This window comes from Vigna unguiculata, chromosome 9 (assembly GCF_037176805.1).
Source record: "Vigna unguiculata cultivar grain cowpea cultivar isolate G323 ecotype 2 chromosome 9, ASM3717680v1, whole genome shotgun sequence".
NCBI classification, from domain to species: Eukaryota; Viridiplantae; Streptophyta; class Magnoliopsida; order Fabales; family Fabaceae; genus Vigna; species Vigna unguiculata.
This window is the reverse complement of record NC_140800.1, coordinates 2,287,451-2,306,022: the sequence shown is the minus strand read 5'-3', so window position 1 is coordinate 2,306,022 and position 18,572 is coordinate 2,287,451. Positions and strand designations below refer to the sequence as shown.

The following is an 18,572-nucleotide window of genomic DNA, read 5'->3' as shown; positions in this document are numbered from 1 at the left end:
AAACATAGAAATCATTTGGTTCCCGTATCCCTTTCCAATGCTTATGTATCCTTCTCATTCTCACTTAAAGAAGGTATTTTCATGGCACACTTTAAGTTCTTGCAGAAATCCCAGCACGTTATTGTAAAAGAAATGTTACTTTAAACCAATCAAACCAACTTTTGATTGCTCTAGTTCCAATTAAAACATGAAAGAGTTCAAAATGAAAAGTAGTAGGCGAAATCATGAGGTTTTATTTTCATGCATATGTCAGCTCAATAACAAGAACAAAATGCATGAGTTGGCAGGTGTTCTTGAGTTCAACCCAAGATCTTGTTGTGTATATTTAATCAGAGTGTGTGGCCAACTGAATCAGCTCTTATATGTAGTGAATTGAGCCAAGCCATCCAAAGAAAAGACTGGGAAAAAAAACAAGAGAATCAAAGAAAGCTGTGGAGGAAAGACAAAGGGAGCTATTGAGAGAGTGAGAAACTTATGTTCCTTAACATTTGATTCTGTCTCAATGCAAAGAAGTGGTCTGGGACTGTTTTACCTATTCAAAAGTGGGCCCCTTCATCTCCTTGTAACCTTGTAATTTGCCGTTTTGTTTATATTAGCCACTAGTCCCACTACTACATTATAACTACTATTTTATAAAAGTAGCCATGTGAGAGTTTTTGCCAAAGTCATCATTAAAAAAAGAACAAAGAAAAGTCTATCTGATATTGCACACTCCTTATTGGATTTGGTGTTCAGAAGGAAGAAATTATGCCTATGATACAAGTTTTTCTACCTGAATCAACAAAAATTGAGTTTGATCCTTTTTCTTTCCCTTCAATCAGACAACCAAATTATCGTATCAGTTGCTAAAAAAGTTATAAATTGTTTGTGTTGTGTTGTGTATTGTATCCTAATTTGCAATCCACTACCAGAGATTTCTCTTCATCTGATTGCTCCATTAATTTTAATTGCAAGACACATTTTCAGTAATCAAAGATTGTTCATGAATTCTGCAAACTGAAATATCAAGTGCTTAATCATTTGGATCATAAATACAAAGAAGAATTATACACAAGAAAATATCAAGTGTAACTGTCTCAAATTTCAATTTTTTCCCTTGTCAAAAGATAATCAAACCACCTAACATGTGTCTTCTTCCTTCCTAATTTTACCTCAATTCAAGGTCTTTCAAACATCAAATATGTTCTTGCAAATCTGACTCACTTCTCCGATTGAAAGACTTCTCTCTGATGGTGTCCAAGATAGGTTTCCAAGGCTGCACTCTACACGGACTTCGCTCAACCACACCAAGCCTCCCAGGACTCCTTGAAGGCGAATTCCAAACATTGTTCAACCCTTGTTGGCTTGAGAAAGGACCATCTTTGAGAGAAGACCCTTTGCTGGTTTTTGCTATTGCAGTGAGCCTCTTTGCAAGGGAAGCCAAATCCACAGGAGAAACATCAGCTTGAAGGATTGAGTACGGTAGCATGAAGTAGACATTCCCAGGTTGAAGTTCTGTGTCTCCATTCAATGGTTTTGAACAAGGTGAAAGAAGCTGAAGTGAGGTACAAACAAAGTGCTTTGGACAGGTGCCAGTGAGTTGGCTCACAGAAATTGGGTTCTCAAAATCCTCCACATATCCACTGAGATGAACCAAACGGACATTGTTGGTTGTGGAGGATGGTTTGGAAGAAAAACAGGCTCCCATATGTGACTCTTTCTTGGTAGATGATGATGAAGAATGAAAGGGTAAAGCTAACTACTAAGTTTGTACTTATTATGTATGACTAATGTTAATTTACTATATAGTATACACAACTGGGGTTTGATTATTGATGCGTGGAGGGATAAATTTCTAGTATTTTTTTGCCTAAGCAGCCTTTTCATAAAATGAAATAGACGGTTATCGGTAACCTAAGCAGTGAATTTTCTGACTGATTCCTTGTGTTTATCTTCAACTTCATTCAAGGACTCAAAAGGGTGGCCATTTAATAAAAGTGCTTCTGCATGAAAACACAAGCTGAAGCCTCATGTGGACAATAAAGGCATTTATACATGTTAGTTTAAGTGAGAAACTCTCAGTGGCATTTTTTCAAACACCATAATTTCTAACCCAACCGTATGAAACGGGGTAATTGACCAGATAGACCTGCAAAATGCTATCTTCAAGCGTTGAAACATTCAAAGCAGAGCCAAATTAGTGACTGTAATCATGCAATGAGAAGTAAACTCAAGAATGAAAAGACTTTAATGGTATAATTAGCATTGGTTTTTGATTTTAGATTTGGATGAAATGGATGTATCTTGTACGTGAGGTTAGGGTGAGGAGCATTACCAATGATAGCTCTCAGAAAATGTGTTGGTGGGTCCCTTTTGTTTGAGGGAAATATAAATTCAACAGAAGAGAGTGGACTTAGAACACGAGGTCTTGACTGAAGTGTTGGAAACGCTAACTTTTCGTTGTGATTTTACAGTGCATGACTCTGACTCTTTTGGTTTCATGCTACTTAACTTCATGTTGGAGTGCTACCTTTTGTTTTGTGCCATGTTCATGCTCTCTGATTTGTGTGGTGTATAATCTTATTGTGCATGCATTTATTGGGAGAAAATTTTAGACTGTTTCAAAAATATATGACAAGAATCTAAATACGAGTTAAAAGTTAATATTTAAGAAAAATTAAGATCCACAAGTATTATGTTCTAAGATTTACTATCTTTCCGCACCGAATAGTCTTATGTATTATTTAGAAGTTGAGTTCTTGAGATCTTGAATAATTTAAATATCTCTTTCTATTCTCATTCTTTATATTAACTTTAAAGAATAAATTTTATAGAAGTTAAGATCTAAAACAGTTTAAATATCATTTATTTTTTTATATTCTTGTGTGTCTTTTAAAAATAAAATTATAATGATTTATGATATTCATGACTTATTCTTATTTATTTTATAAATATAATATATTTTGAGAAAATGTGGTTGTAAATTATAATAATATTTTTAATAATCACGTAAAATAGAAAATTGAAATGCTATCTTGAAATTAGTGATTCTCACTTTTTTTGAATGTTATTTAATTTCCTTTTAAGAGAGAAAAGAAAAAGCAAGGTTTGGTTTCTTTGACTTTTCCTTGATCCTGACTTTTTCTTGATGGATAAATTTTGAGACAATGACTTGTGTCAAGGAAGAAAACTTTGTCACACATTAATTTATATAAACCTCTTAATTAAAAGTTCATATTTAATAAAACAATCTTCATAAATTAGTCTACTTTCACTCATTTACAGCTTAACTTTAAATATTTATTTACTTATCAATTTATTAAGAAGTAATGTGTGTATCATGTAAGACACTAAAACTTATATTATCTTGTACACATTATAAATGAATTAATAAATAAATTAAACAGATATAATGTGTAATAAACATCTTAATTTCAAAATCAAAAATAAAAACTAATCTAAATTATGTAATTCAATTTACCAAATCCGTTCTATGTACTACAAATTAGAGATCTTCATAATGATTATTTTTTCTTTTGTTTATTGGCACAATTGAGATAATTTCTTATGTATAATAAAAAATAATAATGTACGGTTGTCCTTTTGTTTTTGGCTTTTGATCTACGTCTCTTAGTTTCTACGTATCTTCCAATGTGATTTAAACTTGTTTAATTACTTTATAAGTTACTTGATACGATAAAGTTTCCAATTTGTTTTGGATTAATAAAAAGTTGGAGATGTTATTTTATAATATTTGATTTCTCATTCAAAATTAGGAAATATTATTTCCTTTTAATTTTCTCTATTTATATGTATCGTATGATTATTCTTGTGCGAGCTGAAAATATTTTTTTTTTCTTAGTTAAAATAATTTTGTCTACATAAATAGTTAAAGATAATATCGAATTAAAGTGTCATGGTTGAAAAGATGAAGTTGGGAATCAGTGAGGAAGGGTATTTTGGTCCTTTTATCTGTTAGTTTTGAGGTGTAGTTACTAATTGGGGAGGTGTAGGAAGCAATATTCTTCCAAAATGCGCTTCTCCCTGCATCTCCAAGACCTTTTCTCCATCCCAAAATTTACTATTATGTCTTTCATTAATATACAGGTGAAAGTAGGTATTTACTGCATCGCCAACTCCTCTGCACCCCAAACAAACAACATGAAATCTTTATGAAACACATGCTAGCATCCGTTTCACACCATTTTGAAATGGATTACGTAATCCGCTTCGGAAAAAAATTGAAAATTTTTTGGAAACGGAATACGAATTCCGTTTCCCAAAAATTTTCAATTTTTTTCTGAAACGGATTACGTAATTCGTTTCGTAAAGATATGAAATGAAATTTGAATTCCGTTTCACCAAGTTCCATGTACTTTTTTGTAATATGTGATTAAATATATTATATATATATATATATATATATATATATATATATATATATATATATGTGTGTGTGTGTGTGTGTGTGTGTAGGATTTCGGAATTGAATGAGAATCGAGAAATGAGAGGTGTTTTCAGCACATTGAACTAGAAGAGGCATTTTTAATCCAAATTACGTGTGAGAGTGCCTATGGGTTTTTGCTTTATGCATCTCTAATTTTAAAGGAACAAAATTACTTCAAAATAAGCCTGCCTAATTTTTTTTTTTTTTCAATTCAATGTTGGAAACATGAATAAATAATACAAGTTTGGGGCCTTCTCCCTGCACCCCAAAAGATTCTTCTGTACCCCCAAAATGTCTCTTATACCCTTATTGATTAGCAGTGAGAGAGTGGGTGAAAGTGCGTTCGACGCAGTAAATTTCATTTACTGTGTCACCAACTTCTGCACCCCCAAACGTTATTTCTTCGGCTCCGTTTCGTTTCTTCTCCACCCCGACATTCATTTAAAATTTTTCTCTCATTCTCTGTACTTCGTGGTCCCTCAAAGTTTTGTGCTTCGTGGTCCCTTATAATTTCTCTGTCATTCCTTCATTGTCTCTGGTTCGTGGTCCTGGTTTGTATGACTTTCCTTTATTCTTTTTTAAGGAATGTTATTTATTCTTTGACTCACTCTCTTCACTCACTGTCTTTACTTTTGTGCTTCTTGTGATCGAAGGTTGTGTCGTTCTTTGAAGGAAGGTGGTTGCAAGGAACTCCGTTATCTTCTCTAAGTGGTAGTTTCCATCATCAGGTTAGCCTTCCAGGTTAAATTTTTTGTTTTTCTGTTTGCATGCTTCTGTGAAATACAAAAGCCGTTTCATAAAAAAATCATAATGTATGCGAAATGGAATACAGATTCCGTTTCATAAACCTGTGAAACGGAATCTGTATTCCGTTTCATAAAAAAATTTGCAAATTTTTTTATGAAACGGATTACAGAATCCGTTTCACAGTATTATGAAACGGAATCTGTAATCCGTTTCATAAAAAAAATTGCAATTTTTTTGAAACGGAATACAGATTCCGTTTCATAATACTATGAAACGTATTCTGTAATCCGTTTCACATGCATTTTGATTTTTCCATGCTAAAATTACACCCCACCCCATTAATTTTAAACCTTACTCTCATGTTCGTAGCTGGTTCTGGGATGCTACCTTTGTTAATTTAATAAGGATTTTCTTTTTCTCTGGGAAGAGGAATCCTTTTCACAATTTTTGAAATGGAAAGTGTATGCCGTTTCCGAATCGTATTCACAAATTTATGAAATGGAAACTGTATGCTGTTTCTGATATATAGACTTCACCTTCCTCCGACACGGAGTACACAATCCGTTTCCCTAAAAATAAATAAAAATGAAACGGAATGTGTCTTCCGTCTCCCAAATCTCTCTCTCCCATGCACAAACCCTAAACCATCAATCATGCACACACCCCACTATGTGTTCCTTTACCAATTCAAATTCAATCATTAATACTCTTCTCTCCACCTCTCCAATGGAAAACCAAAAAAAGCACCAAACGGAATACATATTCCGTTTCAATAAAAAAAAAAAGAAACGGATTTGGAATTCCATTTCAGCTTTGTGGGAAACGGATTCCAAATTCCGTTTCCTTTAAAAAAAAAAAATACAGAAACGGATTTGGAATTCCGTTTCAGGTCTGTGGGAAACGGATTCCAAATTCCGTTTCCTTAAAAAAAAAAAGGGTTTGAATTCCGTTTTAGCTTTACCGATGATTTTAGTGGCAGAAGCAAACATTCTACTGGGGAACGTGATGATTTTCTTCGTCAACAGTCGGACTCAAGTTTTGAAGACAATGGTGGCAAGCGAATCCATGAGGCATATAATGTTGAACAGGGATTGTCAGATTCAATTCCAAGTAGGCCTTTGAGAGGTGGGAAGCCAATTAATCAGCCTCCTCCACGTTTCCGAGAATCTGGTAGAGGTTCCTTTCCTCCAAGATTTGATGACAGCCATGGTGCGCCTGGTGCTTTGGACAACTCAAATAAATCTTCCAAAATTGATCTTGCATTTCAGGGCATGAATGTGGCAGAAACAAATAAGGATTTGGGGCAATCAGGAGACAATTTCCTTGACAAATTCAAGCTTGCTTTTGATGATAAAGCAGTTAATCAGTCAGAGGCTGCTGCAAGCAAGCAATCTGAAGAAGCAAAGTGGTCAGATTCCAATCCAAATGCTCAAGAGCCTGTGCCACAAGATGCTGATGAGATATTCAAGAAGATGAAGGAGACTGACCTTATCCCTAATGCTGTGGCTATGCTCGATGGTCTGTATAAAGATGGTCTGGTTCAAGAAGCCTTGAAACGAGCTCCAATCACTTTAAAACACGCTCCACCTCTCCAACCAATTTAAAACACGCTAAAACGAGTTTCAGAAAAACCAAAAAAAACACCAAACGGAATACATATTCCGTTTCAATAAAAAAAAAAAAAAACAGAAACGGATTTGGAATTCCGTTTCAGCTTTCTGGGAAACGGATTCCAAATTCCGTTTCCTTTAAAAAAAAATACAGAAACGGATTTGGAATTCCGTTTCAGCTATGTGGGAAACGGATTCCAAATTCCGTTTCCTTAAAAAAAAAGGGTTTGAATTCCGTTTCAGGCATGCTCGTGGAAAATCTGGAAAATAAATATTCAAACCAACACGATCTTCTAATCTATTGGTAAAATCAATTAAATCAATTAGTTACACATGCATGCACTGTAGTAATATTAAAATAACATTACTTACCTGTAAAAGATGGAGAAGAGGACTTCCGCCAAAGGAGAAAAGGGACCTGCCGGAGAAGGGGAGAAGAAGGCTGCGTGGAGGAGAAAAGGGTGCTGCGCAGCTTCGAAACAAGAACGGTTTGGAGGAGAAAATAATGCTGGCTGGGGAGAACAATGGTGTGGAGGCTGTCTGGGAGAAGACGAAGAAGAACGATGAAGACTGTGTCTGCGTGGGAGAAGACCAGGGAGAAGAGGGCGAGAGTGTTACGCGCACCTAGGTCAAGATTCTCTGTTGGGGGTGCAGGGAATCTGATTCCTCTTTACTTTATTGGGGTACGTTTTGGGGGTGCAGAGGGCGAGAGTGTGTGCTTTTGGGGTGCAGAGACGCGGTAAAAAAAGACATCCAGTTACTCTTCATTTTTACCATGGGCAAACATGGGAATAAAATTAGTTTTGGCGGTACTGAAGATATTATTGGAGGTGTAGGGAGAAGCCCCCTACAAGTTTTCCTTTGAAATGCAGAAGCGATGGCCCAGAAGCGATGGCCCACAACTTTGGTGCTCCTCATAACTCCTCCTCCAATTGATGAGGAATTACGTTGTAGGTAATGTTTTATTGGTCCTTTGTTCTTCATGTTGTCGCTGGTAGTATTTGATTTTCTCCGTTTATATGATTTAGTTAGAGTACAGTATAGAATAGAGGTTAAACATGAATAAGTTAATTTATATATATCTATTGTAGACATTCGTATGTAGAAAATCCACAGGGTCTTTCTGGGAGGACAAATGAAGCAGCCGGTGAGTATGCTAGAGCATGCATTGCGGTGGCCGGAGAATGTGGAATACCTGTGGTTGATCTCTGGAACAAAATGCAACACCGGAAAAAAGATTATCTAAGGTCTGAGAAAAGTATTAGATTTTTGTTTTGTACAATTATGAAGCGAAGAGTGACGTGTGATTATATGTTTGGTTTTGGTGATTGAAATGTAGTGATGGTTTGCATCTCACTGAAAGTGGCAATGAAGTTGTTTTTGAGGAAGTAATAAAAAAGCTGAGAGACGAAGGGTTGAGTCTGGAATCTATACCGGTTGATCTCCCACTTATTGCTGATATTGACCCTAATGACCCCCTGAAGGCCTTTCTGGAGTAACAGAATGATGCATTACAAAAGGAGTAACAGAATGATGCATTAAAAAAAACCAAAACGGATTACATAAAATCCATTTCAGTAAAAAAAAAGAAAGAAAAAAGAAACTGATTGTGTATTCCGTTTCAGCTTTCTGCGAAATGGATTTCATATTCCGTTTCGGACAAAAAAAAAAATAAACTAAACGGAATGTGTGTTCCGTTTCACGCATGTTTGAAATGAATTTGGAAAGCCGTTTTGGTGCACTCTTAAAACGAAGACCGTTTCTCAATTTTGATGAAACAGATCTTGTAATCTATTGCTAAAATCATTTAAAATATACAAACAACCATTCCTAAAATCAATTAAAATATAATAACATTACTTAACTGGGCAAATGGAGAAGATGAGGGTCTCTGGAGTTGCGCGAAAGGAGAAAACAAGAAAAGGGAGGCCGTAGATGCTAGGAAGAAGAACAGTGTGTGAACGCTCCAGAGAAAAAGAGTCTGTGGAGACTGTGTGCGAGAATGAGGGTGAGGGCATTTTGGGGTGCAGAGGTTGAGGGCGGTTTTGGGGTGGAAGGGTATGCGGTGAAAAAGAGATAGTAACTTTTATTTTTTATCATGGACAAATATAAAAATAAATTTAATTTTGGATACAGGAGAGATGGTTGGAGATGTTGGGAGAAGCCCCCAAAGAGTATATGTAGCCCAATTGTACATGTTGGACTGCATGCAGCGATTTTGGATCCAGTGATTGGCCAGGCCCAATTAAAGTGGGAGGGAGCACCTCTCTGATCATGTCACTCTCTCTGCTCCGATTCAGTCTCGAACCGAAGAGAATCTAACCGAAGGAAGTAGCATTTCAATTTTCATCCAATGTTGGAACAACAACTACGTTGTTTTTGAAATCCAAGCATTGTCTTTTCCCTTCTATGTTGTTCCACCCACGACCCTTGTCCCTCCAAACCTTGCTCAAGCGTGGCTTCACCCCCACTCCCAAACCCATCAACCGCTTCCTCCTTTTCCTCTTCCACCTCCAAAAGTTCAACCTAATAACCCACTTCTTCTCTCAGCTGCAAACCAACAGCACCCCCACCAACCCCCGAACCCTCTCCCTCTTCACATGGGCACTCCTCAAATCCCACAAATTCGAACAAGCAGAACAATTCATGCACACTCACTTGAAAATCACTCACCCCTTCATGTGGGACACCCTCATCCAAGGCCTCTGTGCCCAACGCCACGACCCTGAGAAAGCTCTCTCCGTTTTGCGGCGTTGTGTGAGGGACCGTGCTGTAGTACCTTCTTCTTTCACCTTTTGTTTTATAGTTCATGAATTGAGCTCAAAGGGGCTGATGGGTATGGCCGTTGAGGTGCTGGAGTTGATGGCTGAGGATGGAGTCAGGTACCCTTTTGATGATTTTGTGTGTAGTTCCGTGATTTCTGGGTTTTGTAGGGTTGGAAAACCGGAACTTGGGGTGGATTTTTTTAAGAGAGTCACTGATTTTGGTGGGTTTAGGCCCAATGTGGTGACTTGCACGGCTCTTGTGGGGGCTCTTTGCAAGATGGGGAGGGTTGGAGAAGTATGTGATTTGGTGCAGTGGATGGAAAAGGAAGGGTTGGGATTGGATGTTGTTTTGTATAGTGCTTGGGCTTGTGGGTATGTTGAGGAGAGGATTTTGGTTGAGGTTTTAAGGAGGATGAGGGAAATGGAGGAGAAGGGTATAGACCATGATTGTGTAAGTTATACTGTGCTTATAGATGGGTTCTCCAAGCTAGGTGATGTGGAGAAGTCGTTTACTTTCTTGGCCAAGATGATAAAAGAAGGACATAGACCTAATAAAGTCACTTACAGTGCAATCATGTCTGCTTATTGTAAGAAGGGTAAGGTGGAGGAAGCGTTTGCTGTTTTCGAAATCATGAAAGAATTAGGAATTGAAATGGATGAATATGTGTATGTGATTTTGATTGATGGGTTTGGAAGGAGAGGGGATTTCAATAAGGTGTTTAGTCTGTTTGATGAAATGGAGAGGAGCGAGATCAGCCCTAGTGTTATTGCATACAATGCTGTTATGAATGGTTTATCCAAGCATGGGAGGACAGTAGAGGCGGATGAGTTATCGAAAAATGTTGCTGCAGATGTGATTACATACAGCACACTTTTGCATGGGTATACTGAAGAAGAGAACATTCCCGGGATTTTGCAGACAAAGAAGCGAATAGAAGAAGCTGGGATAGCTATGGATGTTGTCATGTGTAATGTACTGATCAAAGCACTGTTCATGATGGGGGCTTTTGAAGATGTTTATGCACTTTACAGAGGAATGTCTGAAATGGACCTGGTTCCAAATTCAGTGACTTACTGCACAATGATTGATGGGTATTGCAAGATAGGTAGACTTGACGAGGCACTAGAGGTATTTGATGAATTTAGAAAGACTTCAATCTTGTCACAGGCGTGCTACAATAGTATTATTAATGGCCTTTGCAAGAATGGTATGGCAGAAATGGCCATTGACGCATTTCTTGAACTCCATAACTCAGGTCTCGAGTTGAATATAGGTACATTTAGGATGTTAATGAATACAATTTTTGAAGAAAACAATACAAAAGAGGCTTTAGATTTTGTTTACAGAATGGATGGTTTGGGACCAGACATATATAGTGCAGTATGTAATGATTCTATCTTTTTATTATGTCAAAGAGGATTACTTGATGATGCAAATCATATGTACATGATGCTGAAAAAGAGAGGTCAACCTGTCACGGGCAAGTCTTATTACTCAATTTTGAGAGGGTATCTTAGTAATGGGAACAGGGAGAAAATTCTGCCCCTTTTGAATAGCTTCCTGAAAGAATATGGTCTAGTTGAACCAATGGTACAAAGTATACTTGCATGCTACCTCTGTCTGAAAGATGTCAACCGTGCCCTTCAATATCTTGGAAAAATGGTGGATAACTCTTTTGCCGACATTTTCCCTGCCTCTATTCTTAAGATTCTCATAAAGGAGGGTAGATCTTTAGATGCATATAAGCTTGTCACAGAGACTCAAGATAATTTACCAGTCACATATGTTGATTATGCCATTGTTATTGATGGTTTGTGCAAGGGTGGATATCTCAATAAAGCATTGGATCTCTGTGCCTTTCTTGAAAGGAAGGGGATGAATTTGAACATAGTCATATATAATTCAATCATAAATGGATTGTGCCATGAGGGATGTCTTATTGAGGCATTTCGGCTGTTGGATTCGTTAGAGAAACTTAATTTGGTACCCTCTGAAATAACTTACGCTACAGTAGTTTATGCTCTATGTAGAGAGGGGTTTTTGCTAGATGCAGAGCATATTTTCAGGAAAATGGTCCTCAAGGGCTTTCAGCCTAAAGTACAAGTTTACAACTCATTACTTGATGGATTTTCTAAGCTTGGACGATTAGAAAAGGCATTTGAGCTTCTTATTGATATGGAGACAAAATATATCGAGCCTGACAGTTTGACGATAAGTGCTGCAATTAATTGCTATTGCCAAAAGGGTGACATGCAAGGAGCCCTTGAATTCTACTATAAGTTCAAGATTAAATCTGTATCACCTGATTTTTTTGGCTTCTTATATTTGATAAGAGGTCTTTGTTCCAAGGGAAGGATGGAAGAAGCCAGGAGTGTCTTGAGAGAAATGCTCCAATCCAAGCATGTGGCAGAATTGATAAACATAGTCAACAAGGAGGTTGATAGTGAGTCAATAAGTGATTTCCTTGCCACTTTGTGTGAGCAAGGAAGGGTTCAAGAAGCTGTTACAGTTCTCAATGAAATTGCCTGTATACTCTTTCCTGTTCAAAAGTTGTCCACTTATAAACGACAAAAGATTTATGAATGGAAGGATTTTGGTTCAAAATGCTCAAGCATTCTACCTTCCTCTTGCAGAAGTGGTTGGAATCTTGGATCTTGTGATGACAAAGATGTAAATAATCTTGCAACACATAATAGTGATTGTATGACAAGATCCCAGATACATGGTTTTGACTTCTATTATTCTAGAATTGCTGCACTTTGTGCCAAAGGGGAACTTCAGAAAGCAAATCAATCAGCGAAAGAAATGCTTTCTGATCTGACAGAGTCCATGAACTGAACGTGTGGGGTAAATAAGGAGAATTCTTTTAGTGCTTGAACTGCTCCCCGTGTGCTGCTGGCAAAGAGAGCACACGGATGACACCTACAGGTACATAATTTTTCATTATAGTTAAGCTTCTAAAGTGTCTATACATGTATAATGGGTTACCATTTCTTTGGTACTTAAAATAATTTATTGAAACTTACCTGAAAGCTTAATGCCACCTTTTAAATTGTGTAAATTCTTAACTTCTTTGTTAGACAATTTTGGCACGGCATCTATGTTCTTTACAATTTCCATTCTTGTAATCATGTTTATTGTCCTCTGCACTACTACATTTATTGCGTGTCATTGCTAGTGTCTATTGGTTTGAGTGCTTTTACCCTTTGTCTTTCAATTTTATTTGGTCAATCTGGTTTTGACTCTGCTGTTCCCAGTCCCCAAAGACTTGGGCCTGCACTTATACTGGATCTAATTTTGTTACTAAGTAAATGGGGGGTATTAGTTTACGGTATTGCAATACAATACATGCTTTCGCTGCCAGAAGCTGCCTTTCACTCTTTCTCCTTGCCTAGCCCTCAACCTTAAAGCATACCATCAACCTTGATCTGTGTGTCCGTGCTTCAGGTAAATCAGTTCCTGGAAGTCAATGAATGTGGCACCCTTTGTGATTTTCCTTAAAGGGTTAAACCTTTCTATAATGCATAATAGTAATGTGTGTATAATAATAAAAAATGAGAAATTTCGGTCATGTTCAATGTTCTGGACTATGAAGGGTGGTTGCTGTTCGAGGTTTTTACACAACCCAAAGGCAATTTCCGGCAATGGTCTCTTTCTCCTTTACATTTCCTTACTATTGTATAAACGAATAAGATTTCCAGTTTCCATTGTAGTTATAACCAGAGAAGTAATTTTGTAGCCCTCTGTCTTCCTTTTTGCTACAATCACCAATCTGAAAGGGACAAATGTCTATGGGAGGGGAAACAATATCAGCCTAAAATACATTGCAGAAATAATCATATTTTTTTTTAATTTTTATAACCTTATCATAATCTTTACTATGACGCACGGGACAGTGAAAACTCATTCAAGGTATTATTGACATTTGACATGTCCATTTTATTTCTGATTATTTGTGCCATGCTTTGAGTCACAGGACTGGATCAATGCTGGATCCTTTTTGAAAAGGCAGTTATGTAACATGGTTGATGAACTACTGTCTGTCCTTGCTCCTGTTCGGCACTGTCATCCATAAAGTGATTACCAAGGAACCTGCTGGACTCAACACTGAGCCAATATAGAAATGGTAATATATATATACACCTTTCTCATCTAATTTGGGTTTGTTGCTTCAATTATAGTTCTTTCCAGTAAAGGGATTTAGCTGCAGCTATGATTCTGGTAATGTACATCTTGTTGAAGATAAAATTGAATCTTTTTTTTTTTTTAATTCCTTTGGTTTTCCCTACAACTATACAATTTTTTTATTTTATTTTTACATTTTTTTTTCACTTTATTAAACTGTATATACTTACACTGGATAGGTAATGAAATTAGTTTCATACTCTATTTGTTTTCTGTTTTCAATTATATGTGGTTTTCATTTATGCTGGCTAATAAAGTACTTGTATACCAAAAACATTAAAAGAAATATTTTTTCTTAGGCTCAAAATGAACAGGCTGAAACACTTTTCTTTAATTTGTGTTGAGTAGTTCTTCTAGTAGAAGATAACTACCTTTTTGTGAGAGTATCTCATGTCATGATTGCATTTTCTGTCTAACTGTTGTTTATTTGTCACCTTTTGTTCATAAAATAAATTATATGGACTCAAGAATCATAACATCCTCATAAAATAGGCTTTGTTAAACAGGAAAAAGAAATAAAATTTTATTAGTTAAGGAAAGCAGACAAGGAAACCCAAATACCTGGAAAAATTAGAGAAGACACATTGTATACACACTGCCTAGACTTCTTTTTTCTTTTCATAAACTCAAAAGTTGCATCTCTATGTTTTCTTTCTTTTTAATGTATATAAATTTTGAACTGATGGAAGAAAGGCTAATCCGCATTTTGGTGAGTGAAACAGAAACTTTGAAGTTTTCTGATACACTGCCAACTGAATTGTTATTTTATTCTACTTTTCAATTTTCATTGACTTGAAGATTCTTGTTTTGATTATGATACTTTCTAATTTCTTGTCCTTTCATATATTTGTTTTAAGAGCCTTGAATCTGAAAGGTTCTTGGCTTGACTTGGAAGAAATGAACCTTTGACTAAGATTACATATAGTCACGTCTCAGTTTACTCTGTAAAAATGTTATGCATGGAAGTTATGTTCTGGGATTTTGAACACATGTAGAGAAAACTGGTTTTCTTTTTTATCTTTCACGATAAAAAAAAACAAAATACTGTTTAACTTTATTTTTCTTGAAGCATAGCATTTTGATGAACTACACCTGTGAACTCCTCGGGGCAACTAAATTCAAATTTTCAAAAAGTAATGTGTTTTGAAGCAACACTTGAACGATGGTTGTGGGTTGTGCTGACAATTTTTTGACAAATGATTTAAACTTAAGGATGGAAGAGATGAAAGAGAGAGATGTAGATGGAAGAGATGCTAAAAACTGTGTATGGATATGGACTACACAGCAAAGTCCATTTTATACAGATTGATGACGATAAATACAAATAATTATAGGATATTTTATTTTTACATACCTAATATTATGATATGCCTATAAATGATATTCTAATAAGATATTCTTATAATTATAAAGATCCTAATTAAATAAGAAAATAAATCAACATATAAAAGACGAACAAGTCCTAAGAGATCATCTAAGATACTATATAATATTCTAAGGTAGTATCTGAAGATATTTCTTATATTTCTAACAGTATGTGTGCGTGTGTGTGCGTGTACTAACTATAAACTGTATGGAAAATAAAATGACTTTCTGTAGCTGCCAAGAGCAGTAAAGGTTTTACAATGTGTTGAACATTACACATTACCGATTTGAACAGAGTTTCCACCATTTTGTAGTGTTTTTTCCATCTGAGATTGGTTCTACTCTTATGATATACAGCTCATGGTATACACGTCGGATGGCTGCTAACACAATACTCAGAATACAAGAGCTGTAATAATGTTGTTGTAATTCTTGAAGAAAGGGGATAAACTGCATGCTAATTTCTGCTTTAAGCCTGGATCGACCAAAGTCTTACTCCCTCTCTTTGTGGCTATTGAATGTAAGTGTTTTTCTTTCTGTTCATGTTATAATAAATAAGCATATTGAGTTGGATTATTGTTCTTTGATTTTCTGCCTTTCTTCCCCTCTTTCAACTGAATGATGCTTGATTTGTAGACATTAAATTTTACTTTATTCTCTCTGGCCTTATAGATCTTGAGTGTTTTTTCTATTAAGGTTAAGTATTTCTCAGCCAGTTGCATGTAATTGCAAACTGGCTGTGTCTTGAGCCTTTGACAGAGATGGCTGGACTGTGGAGAAAACTGGAGTTAGACGTTGAAAAATGCCTATCTGGAAGAATGATTGTGTAATGTCACCAAAAATAGAACTATAACATTATTGGAAGGTTTGAATTTTTCTTTTGTTGGTGATTGAAAATTAATATTATGTAAGAACAATTATGATGTATTCATATATAGTTCAAATTTACTTCTGTCAGTCCAGTCACCTACCTAAACTACTTACATTATTCATTTATGGCTTAAATAAGGTTTATAGTTTTAATATGTGGTTAATTTTTGTTTTGAGTACTTAATGTAAATATTTGTTTTTTGTTTCTGAGTAAAAATGTTTTAGTTTAAGTCTCTTCTATTACTTGTGTGAGTTCTCGAGTTTACATGATAGTTAAGTTGAGCACATGTCATACAATTTATAGTGTTGACAAATAGCATATATTAAGTTTCTTTTGATAAGTGTACTAATAAGATATGTCGCCGGATTATGAAAATCATATTGGTTATAAAAGTAAGTTTAGAGACTAATTACTGTATGTGTTTGTTAAATTGAAAGAACATGTATCATATGATTTTTAGTAATGATATTTATTAAACATGTCTTAGTGTGAATAATTTGTTTTTGCTTATATTTGAGTTTGGAGGATCAGAATATAAGAGTTGTTATAATGTCTTGTTTCTAAATTAAAAATAATTAAAGCCATATATGCTTTGCGAGCAATGCATTGCTATTTACTTTACCTTGTTAGTGTACAAATAATGTTTTTGTTGTGGACTTGATCAAATTGAAGTTCAAGAGTTGTGATTTGTGAATTGCATTCACAATCATCAACCACTAAGAAGTTCACAATCAATTCTTTGGAAGTAAACATACTTATTAACAAGGTCATATCCCACGTTGTAGCTCTGTTGGGCTAACAATCCAACAACTGAAGGCTTACTTTTAATGTCGATGTTACTGGCTGGACCTATAGTCATGCAGAATATGTCATTACTGATTTGGCTAAAAAAGCTTCCAGAATCCAAAGCCAAATCAGCTCCTTCAGCGAAATGGAATGTAACCACTGGAAACCCAGCTAGATCTTTGCTGATACTACCATAATAACACAACATCCATGGGGAATTTTCAATCATTGCTCCTCTAAAGGACCAACCAATTAGATTTCTAACTTCTTTGTATATTAGTTTATGCACATCATCAACTAGGTAGCTGATAGTGCTGCCTGTGTCGATGATGACTCCTCCTGAGCCATTCTCTTTTATCTCAAAAGTTCCTGGAGCTATGTCAAGCCTTTTCTCCCCTATACTTATGCCTTCCATGGTGACATAATAAAAGCCATTGTGGACTTCAAAAGGGGTGGAAAAACCTTCAAGATCTGCCCCTTCACCTAATATTAGTTGGTTGTAATTGTAATGAGGGTCAGCCAGGTTGCCTATGCAGTAAGAAAACTTTCTACCAATTTTTGTTGCCAAAGATTCAGCTGCACTGTTTAGTCCTAGTATTCCATTGTGTCCTGGATCTGAACTGTATCCAATGTAGTGGCCACATCCAAATAGTACATCTATTATCTGAGAGGTACCTTCATCAGTTGTCTCAAACACAACAGTATCACGACCATATGTTCCTGAAGCCATGGAGCTATCTGCATAAGAGGCATAAAATGGAACAGGGTCACATTTGCAACCCTTGAAGAGACATTGTACTTTACAGTGTGGGAGAAAGGTGGAAGACTTTGAGGGGTCAAAGAGTGGACCTAAATGGTTGTCACAATTTGTGCAAGGGGAGCACATGATCCAGAAGATGTCACTGGCAGTGTCTATAACAACTAGTTGTGGGATAGGGGGTTGGCCTATTGAGATATTGGCCAGTATTGTTCTACCAGTTAAAGAGGGAGAAACACTAGCTTTGTAGTCATTGTTAGAGGCCAAAGAACCTTCTATCCTTGCTTGTATGTAGGCTAAACGTGCTGCTGAGTGTTGGATATCAAGTTGAATTCGGTCTTGTGCTGTTGCATGTGGCTTGTAGTGGGGATGGTGAATTGAGCCAGGGTGAATGAGTCTGGACACCAGTCTTTGAGGTTTAACAGATGAATTGCTGCTAGTTGATGAGAAACATGTTGAAAAAGCCATCAACAGAAGAAGAAATTGTTCATATGCAAATGCCATTGAATATTGATCTTCTTTGTTATTGAGTTTGTTAGGTAGATTGTAGTTATATATTGCTTCCAAGACATTCAAGATAGTTATATATAGTGATAAACTAACCTTTAGGCTTTGCACACACACATATATATTGATTGATTCACCTGGTGGAAGGTATGATTTGTATATACAAAAGAAAATTTTATGACAAGGAATGAAAAAGTAAATTGCCCCCTTAAGAGGCACCAGCCACATGAAAGTTGTATGTCTTTTTTTTCTACTAGGACCATATTTACATTCTCTACCAAGAATCAATCTAGAAAATGAGCACCAACTTTTGTTATGATTTGATAATGTTTATTTTGGGAAAATCAACTGATAAATGTCTGTGTCTTTCTAATTGCTGGTGATTCTTTTTCTGTTTAGCCAAAACATTTTTTATTTTTTTTAGCAAGGTTATCCCCAACCCTTGTAACATGAAGAACTCCTCAATCCCTACTGACTTACATAACCCCTGCAAATTTTCCTGCACCTCAGTACATACATTAACAGCTCTTCAATCCATCCTTACATTTCTAC

The 18,572-nt window shown here is 36.0% G+C and overlaps 4 protein-coding genes across 6 annotated transcripts; 2 read left to right on the top strand and 2 right to left on the bottom strand.

Moving 5' to 3' along the window:
• Window positions 1-914: 914 nt before the first annotated feature.
• LOC114162769 (uncharacterized) lies at window positions 915-2,081 on the bottom strand. Its single transcript, XM_028046744.2, has one exon. The coding sequence runs from the start codon at window positions 1,685-1,687 to the stop codon at window positions 1,175-1,177; it is 513 nt and encodes a 170-aa protein (XP_027902545.1). The 5' UTR covers window positions 1,688-2,081; the 3' UTR covers window positions 915-1,174.
• A 1,814-nt stretch (window positions 2,082-3,895) lies between these two features.
• LOC146883450 (uncharacterized) lies at window positions 3,896-6,777 on the top strand. Its single transcript, XM_085666317.1, has 2 exons — window positions 3,896-3,953; window positions 6,110-6,777. Exons 1-2 carry the CDS (start codon window positions 3,896-3,898, stop codon window positions 6,775-6,777), a joined length of 726 nt encoding a protein of 241 aa, XP_085522443.1.
• Window positions 6,778-8,998: 2,221 nt separating this feature from the next.
• Window positions 8,999-16,056, top strand: LOC114163142 (Pentatricopeptide repeat (PPR) superfamily protein). Of its 3 annotated transcripts, none has more exons than XM_028047262.2 (4): window positions 8,999-12,477; window positions 13,526-13,675; window positions 15,457-15,619; window positions 15,812-16,056. In XM_028047262.2, exon 1 carries the CDS (start codon window positions 9,193-9,195, stop codon window positions 12,385-12,387), a length of 3,195 nt encoding a protein of 1,064 aa, XP_027903063.2. In that variant the 5' UTR covers window positions 8,999-9,192; the 3' UTR covers window positions 12,388-12,477; window positions 13,526-13,675; window positions 15,457-15,619; window positions 15,812-16,056. The 3 variants fall into 3 exon arrangements, with proteins under 3 accessions (XP_027903063.2, XP_027903062.2, XP_027903061.2); XM_028047261.2 differs by having other exon boundaries at window positions 15,796-16,056; XM_028047260.2 differs by having other exon boundaries at window positions 15,457-16,056.
• A 541-nt stretch (window positions 16,057-16,597) lies between these two features.
• LOC114163144 (aspartic proteinase CDR1-like) lies at window positions 16,598-18,017 on the bottom strand. Its single transcript, XM_028047263.2, has one exon. The coding sequence runs from the start codon at window positions 18,015-18,017 to the stop codon at window positions 16,680-16,682; it is 1,338 nt and encodes a 445-aa protein (XP_027903064.1). The 3' UTR covers window positions 16,598-16,679.
• Window positions 18,018-18,572: the final 555 nt, after the last annotated feature.